The sequence below is a fragment of the Camponotus vicinus genome, unplaced genomic scaffold (genome assembly GCF_025532165.1).
Source record: "Camponotus vicinus isolate PSW18456_S1 unplaced genomic scaffold, iyCamVici1.0 SCAF_11, whole genome shotgun sequence".
Taxonomy (NCBI): domain Eukaryota; kingdom Metazoa; phylum Arthropoda; class Insecta; order Hymenoptera; family Formicidae; genus Camponotus; species Camponotus vicinus.
Window position 1 is genome coordinate 11955487 of NW_028141947.1, and position 13125 is coordinate 11968611.

The 13125-nt window shown below is 32.3% G+C and overlaps 2 protein-coding genes across 8 annotated transcripts in view; one reads left to right on the top strand and one right to left on the bottom strand.

The window, feature by feature from the left end:
• Cip4 (formin-binding protein 1-like Cip4) overlaps positions 1 to 13125 on the bottom strand; it is a 33492-nt gene that overhangs the window by 11964 nt on the left and 8403 nt on the right. For all 7 annotated transcript variants that reach the window (XM_083082646.1, XM_083082644.1, XM_083082642.1 and 4 more), the window contains exon 2: positions 2496 to 2611. In XM_083082646.1, the coding sequence (XP_082938772.1) occupies positions 2496 to 2611 (116 nt within the window). The remainder of the gene's footprint in view (positions 1 to 2495; positions 2612 to 13125) is intronic.
• Positions 3743 to 6970, top strand: LOC145961730 (uncharacterized). Its single transcript, XM_083082185.1, has 4 exons — positions 3743 to 3870; positions 4808 to 5062; positions 5990 to 6119; positions 6650 to 6970. Exons 1-4 carry the CDS (start codon positions 3743 to 3745, stop codon positions 6671 to 6673), a joined length of 537 nt encoding a protein of 178 aa, XP_082938311.1. The 3' UTR covers positions 6674 to 6970.

Genomic DNA, 13125 nt, shown 5'->3' on the forward strand with positions numbered 1-13125 from the left:
ATAATATTTACATTATTTTAATCCCACGTGTTATTTTATATTTGTTCTATATATATCAAAATTTTGTTTATTGTGTAAAGTAATCTGATAAATATATGAAAGGATAAATATATAAATATAATTAAATCGTCATCATTTTTTAGAATTATATATTTATGATAAGAATATTTTCTACAAAGGATATTCCGAATTTTTTAATCAGATCACAAAAATAGTTCTTAATAACAATGCATAATTACAATGAAATATAATAATACGCTCTTGGAGAAACAGCTGTCAATTTTATACTTTTCACACGCTTAATTTCTTTTACGAGGAAAGCTGTTCGTATATGTATTCAGGAATTTACAAGCAATATAGAGATCGTTCCGACTCATCGAAGTGCACCAACGAGTTAAATTACGAATAGTATGTGCGTCGCAATAATCGAAGAAATATCAGATCGCGAGAGAGCGGGATTATTTTCGATCACGGTGCGAATTAAACGGATCCGGGGGCGTGCCGTTTTAATTTTTACGATACGCCACGTCGGACTATAAATACGCTATCGAGATGAATCTCACGCGGCCTTGATACAGCGAAGCTGCGCGAAGAAAATTTCAAGGAAAAAAATAAAGAAAACAAAGAACAAAAGACTATGAGTGATTTATCTCTTCGCGGATAAAATTGTTCAGAGTAGTTCACGATAAATTTTAATAATTATATTAATTCAGAAATCGCGCGACTCGGATAAATAAACCTTTTCGGTCGTCCAGATATTCGTCGTTTTACAGGTTTCATTCAGATATGCAGATAGTTTTCCTAGTGTTGTCTATTAAGGATATTGTTCGATGAATTTCTCAAGAATTATTCACACGTGATTTTTTCTTTTTCAAGTATTTTACAAGTGCTCGGTTGCGGATATTACGTTATTATACAGAGTAATTTTTCAATTATTTGATGACCGGATAATTTTTCGAGTATTCTGCGGAGTCGAGAGTAATTTTCTCAAAATCATTTATTAGAATAAAATAATCTTCGTATGCTGACCACGCGATTTTATATGAAAGTGAATCGAGAGATGAGTTAAGGCATGGAAATTGCAACGCATTAAGATGAGAGAAGCGCGCAAGATGATTCATATATAACAGTGAACTCGTTCTGATTAACACGTATTTTAAAAATCAACTTTGATTCTCTGTGAAGAACAATCATATATCTTCTCATCAAACACATAAATTTGTAACTGCGAATTTATACAATTACAAATGTAAGTACCCTTTTATAAGACAATATGATTGTATTCTAACATTATTACTTTGAACATTATTATTTATCTTAACAATCTTTTGCTTAAAAGGTCCATCTCAAGTCACGCAATGTAGAGTTAACACGCACACACACATAGTTTTTAGACTTCATTACATAAAGTGCATGTAATCATGATCAATATAACTTCAAAAGAAAAGTAAATAAAAAATATAATTCCGCTTCGATAAATTTATTTAATTTTGTTTCCAACAGTATTCTTTCAGTGAATTTTTAATTACAAAATGTGGAATTACTAATGAGAGCTAATATTGCACGCAGAGGAATTTTATTTCGCACGATATACATCAGACAATCGATGAGGAACCTGCGACGAAATAATTAAGCGCAACGCAAAATGGAGTAATTAAAACTCCGGAATGAATGGATTTCGAGACACCCGATAAACAAAAGTGCGCCACAGTGGACGGCATTCACGGAGCGGACAAGGGACCTCTTTAATACAATATTACTACTAGCTATATATCTCGCCTCGTCCCTGAACCCACGGGGTGCGTGAGACACGCTCGTTATACAGGATGTCCCATTGAAATCGTTAGCCTCGGATGTCTCACCCTTTGTCGGGGTATCATGGAAAAAGGAGCAGGACGCACGAACATGAACACATAGATCCACATGACAGGGTACGACGAGGTGCAAGGTGCACGACAGCATCGAGTAAGCCTGCGTACACCTGCTGCTAGTCATATCTCTTCGCTTCAAATTATTTTCAAAATAGGACATTCGTTTCTTTTCTTTTTCCTTTTTTAAATTTTTTTTTTAGTAATATAAAACGTAAGTTTCATATATTAACAGATAAAACAATTAAATAACAATATTATATATTATGACTTAGCTTCTCTAAGATAATAAGAATTTATTTGTGATAAAGAGAGGCTACAAATATAAATTTAAAATTTCTTTTATTTTTCGCAATTTTTTCAACTATTTTGATGAAAGATATTCTACATTTATCTGTAGTAAAAAATTGTAATTATAGATTATTTTTAAAAAATGCAGAGAGAAATGTGTATGTATTGAGGCTATAATTCTTAAGCATAAAATATCTTTTATAAAATATGAAAGATGAAGTATGTACTCATATTTGCACAGTATATTAACTCTGTTTCATAAGTATCTAGATATCTTCTAATTTTTCATATCTTTTAATTATTCCGTATCCTTAAATAAAGTATTGTATTTCTCACCTGAGTTTCGCTGCATATTCGAATTCAATTGCGCAACGATCGCGTATGAAGTGGCCATACCTTTCGAGAAATTCTATCCCTTTTTGTGTGTGTAGGGACAGATTCTCGAATTGGTCCTGAAAGCATAGAGGAAACAATAAAAATCAATATTCAAAATTACTGCAAGATACATTATTTTAAAAAATATTTAAAATTTATAATATATACACATATTTTTTTATCATTTTAAATATCTTAAATATCTATACATTAATTGATGTATACAAGTTATAAAAAATATAACTATGTATCAAAAAATGTAAAATATTTGAAACAAAAATTTAGTTTAAAGAGAAATTATATGAAACATATATTAAGAATTGAATAATTTTGATCATGAAAGATTTAACGCATGTATTATTCTTGCATTATTCATTTCTTATAGAAGTAGGAACTAAAGAATGCAGAACAAGAAGAAAACGTAGGTTGACTTATTTAAATAAGTGAGAAAGTTTGAATAAACTTGTTTTCAAGGACAGAATTATTGCTTCTTGAAATATGTGTTTTGTCTAAAGTGTCGATTTCGCCTGGCAAGGGAGTGAGAATTTTTCTCCGTCAAACGAACAATCCGACCGTATCTATCGCGGTCGACGACTGAGAAAAACCTCTTGGCACACATACGCCCCACGTTTCCTCTCTTCCTTCGCCTCCTTCTTCTCCATCACCACCGCGGGACAATGAAGAATTTCGCAAGCAACGTGTGCGCGGAAAGATTTCTGAACACCGTTTAACGGCTCGGTACGAAAAGTGAAACTGGACATACTATACATTTAGTTACCCCAGACAAAGTATATAACTGAAGTTAGTACGATGATGTATCACACAATTAGAATTATATCACTTAATCTCTTATATATTTTAATAATTTATTTATTACTTATTTTTGAAAATTAAATCTCTATTCACAATTTCTTTACTATTAATTTGTCGCCTTCCCATATTTTTTTCATGTTAAAATAATAATTGAAAAATTATATCAATAATAATAATTGAAAAATTATATAATAATAATAATGGAAAAATTATATCAATAATAAATCAATAGTTTTTGATATAAAATGCGAATAATAAACGGGAATAAATCAATAGTTTTTGATATAAAATGCGTGAGTATCACTTTTATATTATTTAGAAAATTCAAAAAGTTGGAGAAAAATCTATGGAACGCGTTTAACAGTCACGATACCCAAGTCTCTACTTAAGAAGGAATGCGAGTTTTATCGTTCAAGGACGCTCGTATCTTTCGACATTTATGCTACGGTACTGGTTTAAGGACAGATCGAACCGCCATTACAACGGGGAGAGAGAGACGAAAGGGCCTTGGTACATACGACAGGTATTCGAAACGCGTTACTTTCATTTCGAGTGAGCAACCATTCAAGGGCCACGTGGCTTCTTACGGTCGTACATGATCCACGTGTGCGTCCTTCTTTATCTTCTCTCGCGATGTCTCACCTTGCTATCTTGTAATGTGAAGAAAAAGACAAGATCTGGACCGGGATATCTGAGTCACGTGTGCGCGATTTGCGGTTCGATTTATCGCCAAACGCGAAATGAAAAAAGGAAGTTGTGTCGAAGATTTTTCTCTTCGCTCGACCGTGAATAAATTAATAAAAATGATAAATAAAATTGAGACTCTCTCTATAAATGAGATAATGATCTCCGATCTATGCTAGAATAGAATTTTTTATTCTATTTGTGTGCTTAGAGATTGACTCGCTCAATTAAACTTAAGAGAAATTTTGAAACATTTTATAGTGGGCAATCTCTTTAATTAAGAATCCTACATGCTTGTATGTTCTGATTGAAGTTCTCGATTTTATGGATTCTGTGCCGTCCTTGAATCAATAAAGATTTATTAGCTTTTTTCTAGACTCGCAGAATCTAGAGTCCACAGATTCGCAATCTCTTAATTGGCTTCTTCTTTTTTATCCTCTTATTCCAGCCTCCAAGAATAAAAAATGTCGATCGAAAAATGACATCTCGATTTGAAAATAAGCAAGTAAATAGAAAACAGGAATAAAAATATAGGAAAAAAGAGTAGACAATTTCAATGAACTGCTATCGTGGCTTAAATGTAAATTTAATTCGTGTTTCACACATTTTATTCGCTCGAGATTTATACAATGAATTCGAATCATACTCGCGAATCGCAATCGCACGACGAAATCATTCGTGCGTCTCTACGTTTCGGATCGGAACAACTTTCTCATTGTGATAACTGTATAACTTGGCTCGTGGCTCGACGAGTAATTTGCAACGAAATAACGGAGAACTGGTAGCGCAGGTGATAGTCGACGAACCGCGGCTTTCGAACGCACACGTGTGCGTACGAGCGACGACGGGCAATCACCGATCGGTTTGCTTGCTCTTTTGCCGTCGATACACCCGGTATCTCGGCACGGATTATTAGATTCCGTTTTTCCTTCGGATATTTCCCTCGCGAATACCGATAACACCGTTGATTGCAGAGCATATCGCATATTTGAGACAAACAATGGATTACTCAACGAATTTGTATACAACATGTGAGTCAACAGCATACTAAAATAACCTTTTATCTGCAGATATGAAAAAGTTGTGATACAATCAATGGAAATTAAATCAATAACTTTGAGAAATTTCTTTTTATTAAATTGTAATTTGTTTTTAATTTTAGATTATTTTTTTTATATTATTTAAAAAAATCATATAATTACACACACTTACACCGTTCCAAATTTATCCTATAATTAGTGTTAGCTATAATATTCTATAAGAAGAAGAAATATAAGTAAATTCATCGTTAAAAAACATATGTTTAATAATCCAGAAAAAAAATTTTTGGAAATTATATTAATTATGTTCGTCCAGTGGAACCATTTGAATAGCTCTCTCTTTCTACAAATCTTTTTTATAACTTTAAATCCAAAAAAGATATTGAAATGTTCTATTTCGTATATATTAACATATATATTTTTTCACATATAATTATTCTATTTGTGAGGTGTATTTCCCCATATTTGAAAAATATTTAATGTTCAAAAATAATTTGTAAACATTTTCAAACTTTTAAAAAGCTCATTACAATATATTCTTATTATTTTATTAAAGTATACTGAATATTCGCTCTTGGAATATTTTTATACATAATTCAATTATTCCCTTATAACTCCCTTATAATTTAATCGATTCTTCAAATATTTGTGCATCAATAAACGATGCGATCACTTTTGCATGTCTATAACATCGAAATCTGACACTATTGATATTATGACGATTTCAACCCCTGACATAAAATAATTGTGTTTGGATAATATCGTGCGAATGCCCTATGTATGATGACGTCGACGGTCATTATTCACCGAATGACGGCGACATCATCGTCGCTTCCAAGTAGAGTCGATCACGCTGAGCAATTCGATGAAGAAACAAATTAAATTATACTCCATCATGACGAATCGATTTCCGCGCAGGGTGTTCGTGAATCCGAGGCTCTGGAGAACTTCTGTCGACCAACCCTACGCTTCGTTTATGTCACAGGTCGATACATGGGAAACGCACCAACGAGCCATGACTCATCGCGGTGCGACCTTCTCCAAAAAAGTGCGTTAGCAAAAGAACGACCAGGATCGAACAATTCATCGCGGAATTCAGTTATGGAACGTGGATAAAAAAATTCAATAAAATAGATGTTCAAAAAATAATTATATTATAGCATTCCGTTTCCTAATTTTCTGGAACGATATATTGAAGCACTAATAATATGTAACAATCGAAATATCATAGAGTAAAAAATAATAATTTTAAAAAATAAGGCAGAAGTTTGAAGAAAAATCAACCTAAAAACTATCGCAATTTTTTTGCACTATATTATAAAAATTCCAAAAATATGCTCAAATTTTGCATCTTCTTTATATTATTCTTATTTTCTTATATTTTTTTTTATTTAACAAACAATCGTATAAAAATCAAATATCTTTTAAAAATTTGAAGATATAGAAATATAAGTCTAATAATCTCAAGCGCACTTGGAAAAATTTATTCTCTTCAGAAAGTAATTCCTTCATTTTTCTCTCTTTCTCCGAGATTCTCTTCTCCTCAGACTCATTGTCAGACTCTTCTCTTTTTCTCAGATTCTGGCACGGTCGCGTCTCTAGCAGTAACGGATTGTAGGAAAGGAAGGAGGAAAGGTTTATGGAGACGATCGATAAGAATGCAGCATGCTCTGGAGCCAAAGCGAATATAAAACTATATCGCAAAAATAGTAAAAAAAACTAAGTTAAAAAACTAAGAATCACACGAAGCAAACTACTATGAACTCGAACAAGTATGCATTATGAGTCATGGAATAACGGCGGGGGTGGCTCCCATATTCTCCACCCTATTGATCTCACATTTCTGTATACCGTACGCAACTCGAAAGAGACGAACGAGAAAATAAAGAGTAAGCAAGATAGTTAATCGAAAGATGAAATATTGGAAAAGAAACAAGAAATATTTAAAAAAAAAAAGAAAGAATAGAAGGTAAATTAAAAGAGCGAAGAAAAAGAAAATAAGAAAATAAATATCAGAAGAAAATATTGTAAATATATTATACGTTAAGATGACGTAAACGTTCTGGGAATATCGAAAGGTAAAGTAATTAATTTTCTTCAATAAAAAATTTCAACTTTTAATTTGTTCAATTATCTATTTTTTAAATGTCAAAATTTAAAGTTTTACGTAAATGAATTATTTTATAAGTGAACAATTCACTGAAAATGACTGAAATGTGAATCTAGTATTGGATTTTAAGGAGAAAATTCTTCAATTCTTTTCTACATTTTATCACTTTTCAGTTTTTTTATCAAACAAGATGTTAAATTGTTAATTTTTAAAGGCTATATGGTACATAAAAAAATTCGATACTTATATGAAGCTTATTATTTCAATAAAATGCTAAATATCCGTTGTTATTAACAAACATTACGACCTAATTTTTTGATTCTATGGTATTAAAAGTTGAGACCGTAAAATCGATTTCGAATAATTGTAAGTTATAACCGTGAGAGCAATATATACAATATCCTCGTTCTATTAAAAAATTCTATATAAGGGAATTTACATTTTCATCAATTCTTTCACATTCCAGCATTTTATTTTTTTATACTCTGCATGAAATATTAGATTTCTCTTCCTACTAAATTAAATCATATAGAAAAAATCGTCAAGATTTATCTATAAATAAATACATAAGTAAATTTCGAAAAAAAGATAAAAAAACTATGTCATAGATTTATATATATTTTGCTTGCAATCGTGCATGCAATAATTAAAAAGAAAAAGCGAAGAATACAAAATTCAGAAACGTGACATCCCGGTCAGACGGCCATTATTGCGCTTTTGTGCATTGTGAATCTCACGGAATGCATTTACGGGCTTCATGTCGTAAACAGGCACAATGCGTCCAGTGTTCGCGACGTTTAGAATGCGCGATGCAATAGGTATAATCGCAGATTATGCACTCAATCCGAGTCCTCGCGACGGTCGGCACGTGATGTGATTACTATTAGGTACACTATTAGGAAAGTGAAGCAGGTAATCGGAGTTTCATCGCATTAGTTGACTCAGACAAACTTAGATATCATCCAAAATCGAGATCGAGCTTTTCAAAATACTTTTAAATCGATAAAAAAAATGCTCCATTGTATGTAAAATATAATTTATTTACAGAGTCGATAATATATGAATCATTTGTCGAATTGTTGGGTTTTCTTCGAAAAATTCCATCTGGATATTGATTTCCCTCTCGTTTCCTATGAATTCGGTTTACTATGCCAACATTGCGTATATCTCGCCTCTCACCGGAGAAGACAACATTTACCCATTGCTCCGTTAACATACGGGCCAAGGCGATACGATAGTCTGTACTGACCTGTGACAACATTCCTGAGAATTTGCGGGTATTCTCGACGCCCCGTCTCGACAACGCCATTTCTCCTTTCAACAGCGAGTTTCTTCGCTAATATTTATGATACTGATATTACGTATAATTCGATAGATATATAGTCGCATATAGAAGAATGACAATTTATCGCGTTGCATTCCTAATATTTCTTCGATTTTTTTCCTTTACTTTACAAATAATGTACATAAACACATCCTCTAGAAATCATCGTCTTAATTTAAATTAAAGCTCTCCAAAGACGTTAAAAAATATTTTCAATTTTATTTAAATTATCAGTATTTTTCTGGCCCATTAAATTATAAAATCAGAAAAAATACTGCAGTAAAAACATTTGTGGTCATTTATTCACTTGTTTTGCTAAATTATTCTCGCTTTATTACCGTCACCTTCCGCGACATTGTGCATAATTATGTGGACATGGGACTCTTATCTAAAGAATATTCAAAGGTCGAAGAGGCAGCTGGCATGCGCCGAGCTTTTCGCACGTTCATGAGCGCAAACAGATCCTTGCTCTTGAAAGAAAGAGAGCTTTTAATAGACACCGTAAATCCTGCAACGTCTCCGCGCACAAGTGCGAGCTCAATCGCAAACGGATCTCGCTCTTGACGTTAATTAATTTGTTGTGGCTTTACGGCTATCGCAAGCAGTTGTAAGTTTGGAACTTTCTCGAACTCTCAATTAATCTATCGCAGTGTGTTTTCACTCACTGTCAAAATTTTAATGATAATCTAAATTCTATTGAAAGCAGAATTGGCAAAATTCCACTTTTTTAATAAAATCTATATCGATAGTAAAAAATATTTAAAACAAAACCAGGTAAAAACTGATATCTTTTATTAAAAATGTTATAATAAAAAACTTTTTTATCGATATTCGTTAATTGAGAGAATATTTTTAAATTTAAGTTTTGTTCGAAAGGAAATCTTTGATAGATTAGAAATCGATATAGCCAATAAATTAGTTTTGTGTTACAAAATATTAATGATAAACGCGAAGTAAATATATATTGGTAAACACATTCTGTTATTATTATATATGTCTCTCTCTCATTAAACTAAAAATTAATATAAAATTTAGTAACATTTATTATACCTCCTAAGTTTAATATTAAATGTAGTAATATTTTTTATACCTCTAAAGTTTTTATTTTAAAAATGTATTAATTTGAATTATAAAAGACTTTATTACTATATTAGTTTCGTTTTTTTTTAATTATAGTGATTTGTATGATTTATTAATTAAAATAAAAATGTCTTTTTACGGTTTTTAAAACAAAAATGTCTTTTTGCAATATATAAATATATTTTAGTGATATGTGCATTAGTCATTTTTATAATTTTTGCCAATTTATTCTAATAGATAAAAACTGCGAAATAATATAAATGTCGGAATTTATCCTGAATTTTTCCATTCACTGGACTTTTCCGAATAATCGAATTGAAACATCTTTAAATTGTAAGATTCTCTTCTAGCTTGTTTGAGAAATTCCCATGTAGGTATTAAATGATTTTTAAATTCTATCGACATGTATCTCGATGGAAATCAGTTGCATTCATCTGCGAGACGTAATATCTATTGCGTACATAATGAATGACAGCAAAGAATTGTATATTTATAGGCATTGAACAATAACGACGTAAATGATCGTGACAAGTTGTAGCGTCATCATCGATTTTATGCAATTGCCCCGCTTATATTTATCTAATCAGCGATTTATTTCCAGAGATTCTTATCTTCCTATTGAATGTAATTTTTCCCAGAATAAATATAATTCCAAGATTTTATCGAGTATCGCGTCCTTATCGAAAAATATTTGCAGAATGTAACTGAGGTATTCTTTAAATTAATATTATATATATTTCCATTATACGAATTGTGTTCGTATTGAACGTAAAAGTCACGGCGCTTAAAATAAAGCAGACACGCAATGTTACGCGTTAATGACGTTTTAATTGTTTGTGATGTGCTGTAAGATATGGTTCTCGTTTAACAATGACATTACGAGCGACGCAACTCGCTATCTCGGTGGCTCGCTAGCTCGGTTGAAGAAAAAATAAAAATGATAGAGAAATATGTCGTGAAGGTCCGCAAAGTCGTTGACCACAACAGGTCGAAGTAACGACGAACGCCTCGCTGATTTCCTCGTTAATTAATTCGCGCCGCGTGTTTCTCAAGTGAGGCGCGCGATATGTATAACATGCGTTTGCACGTGCCACTTGTCTCATTATCGTACGTACGTACGATTCGTGGGAATTGTTGACTCTTCGATAATTTTTATTCCATAAAAATATAAAAAAATGCCCGCCAATTTCTAATAATTTATTTAGTCAATCTTTTAATAACAAGATTATTAAAGGTCACGATAAATCTTAGACTAAAGCCAATAATTTTTCGCAATTTCAGCTTTAAAGAAAATATGAAAAACTATTGCTTACATAATTTCAAGATTTTACCTGGTTGGAATTTTAATTGGAAACTTAATGTGTCAATAAATATAAATATTTTATTAAACTTTATATATTTTAGTAAACTTTATAATATTTTATTAAACTTAAATTGGGATATTTTCTCCCTTCCGTTGAATTAGGTCATAATAATATATCGAGAAATAATAAATAATTCTTGACTTTTGATGGGGTTATAAAAGGTTGTCGGACGATATCACTTTCGGCTTATCAAGACTCGATTCGATTGCATGGTTGAGTCACTCATATTTCAGCATACTTTTAATCGCTATTCATATGAATCACATTGCAAAAGTTCGTTTTATTGCCGCTTGAAATGGAAACGAAGATTGAATGAGCGGGACGCACCGAGTGGGGGAGGAGACACGTCGAGAAATAATCTAGGGCTCGCGATATCAGTAAAGGATGCGACAGCGATAAGAAATGCGTAGGATATTCCGATGTCATATACAGCGCTTTGTTTCAAATAATGGTTGAACGTTCTTTGAACAAAGTTCGACTTTTGTACAGAGAATGTTTCTAAATTCTAAAAAAGATTTTCACGAATGAAAGCGTATGATATTTAGAGAAAAATATTTTTTTAAACACTAAAAAATTTAGGGAAAAATATCTTTTTATAAATTTCACGCCAAAGGAAAATTTTCTTAAGGAATCTATAAAAGCTTGCGTCGACTAACACGATATAATGTTGCGTGCGTGATTATTCGATAGATCGCTGGAAAATTAGCATACTTTGCCTCTTATGTAAGAGCATATAAGCACGTAAGGTATACGAACTGTAAAAAAAAGGAAAACCAAATGGAATTCTCGTCGAGAAGAGAAAATCGAATCTTTCAAAGATCTATCGTATATTGCATTACAATTGAATGTTGATTTTTTCACACATTTTTATCCTTTAATCTCTCGAAAATCCTGATAAAATTTAGAGGACAAGAAACATTATATTCCGTCGTATTAATTTTATTCGTGTGCTTAGCTTTCACCACCGATTCATTTTGAGTGTTGAATATAAAAAAATGGCAAGAAAATGATTAAAATCATATCTTAAGATCATCTTATAATATATAATTTTCAGAGCGAGCCTGGTACGCATTTACGCGCGCAATACGTGTCTACGTATGTACATATGTATGTAAGTACATGCGTGGAAAAAGTCTAATCGGCATAGCTCGCGAGGTCCGCGCGGCCTTAATCAACGCGTACCAGTCCCTCTCGTTCCCATTCCGTTTCACTCTCGCACATGGTAGCCGGCGGAGTAAGAGTGCGCCCTCGAGATTTTGGTATTTATAGAGATTCGGCGCGATGCGTGGGTGGGGCAGGCTTCTTTCTTTCCCCTGCGCGGTTCGCGGCCACGCGGCCACGCACGCTGCGTGCCCGAGAAAAAGGCGAGACAGGCGTGTCTACGGGGTGTCACGCGCAAACTGGAATTCGTTAACTCTCGCGTGGATATTCCCTCTTTCAACGAATGCTCAAACCTAACCGGGATCGTTCCTATTGTCCACTATCAGAATTCCCGCATCGCATAAATTGAGATAAATATACATGTATTCGATGTGAGTTTTTAAACACATAAAGGATATGATGTATATTTTATAAATTGTAATTGTTAAAAAAACAGGCAAAAATATATATAAAATATCACGCATTTTCAAGTGTCTCGCTGCGCGGTTCTTTCCATTCGAGACACTCTATAGTTTCATGCGCAGAAATACTCATCTTCGCGACAGCAAAGTATCACACGCATTATAGCTCTATGATACCACCTCGAAGTAACATTTGCATCTTCAAGATAACTGTATTTCCGAGATAGATAATCTCTCTTTAGTAAAATTCCATTAATAGTTTTATGGGTGTCATTAAATGCAACACGCGTGGACTGTGTCTAGAAAATGATAGTAAACACTATTTTTCGAGAATTAGCGAAAGTTACTTAATCGGTATTCAATATTTGCATAGCAATCTGCATTCGATACATAATAGATACTTAATTACATTTATTTTCCAAATTCTTAATAATAATTATTTATAATAATATAATAATATAATTGTATATGTTTATGTAAATATATGATTCTCTCCTCTATTGACACACTGACATAGTAACTGTTATATATCAAAAATAAATTATGATTGTATCTTCATGTGTGTAAAAAAAACACGTATAATATAATATATATACATATTAAATTTCTCCAGA

What these genes read in the sequence shown, in the direction of transcription:
- LOC145961730 (XM_083082185.1), top strand. Translation starts at nt 3,743, where the DNA reads ATGCGAGTTTTATCGTTCAAGGACGCTCGTATCTTTCGACATTTATGC. An exon ending in GGCCTTGGTACATACGACAG is followed by an intron (nt 3,871 to 4,807) that starts GTATTCGAAACG and finishes GAAATAACGGAG; the next exon opens with AACTGGTAGCGCAGGTGATA. An exon ending in GTGCGACCTTCTCCAAAAAA is followed by an intron (nt 6,120 to 6,649) that starts GTGCGTTAGCAA and finishes TCTTTTTCTCAG; the next exon opens with ATTCTGGCACGGTCGCGTCT.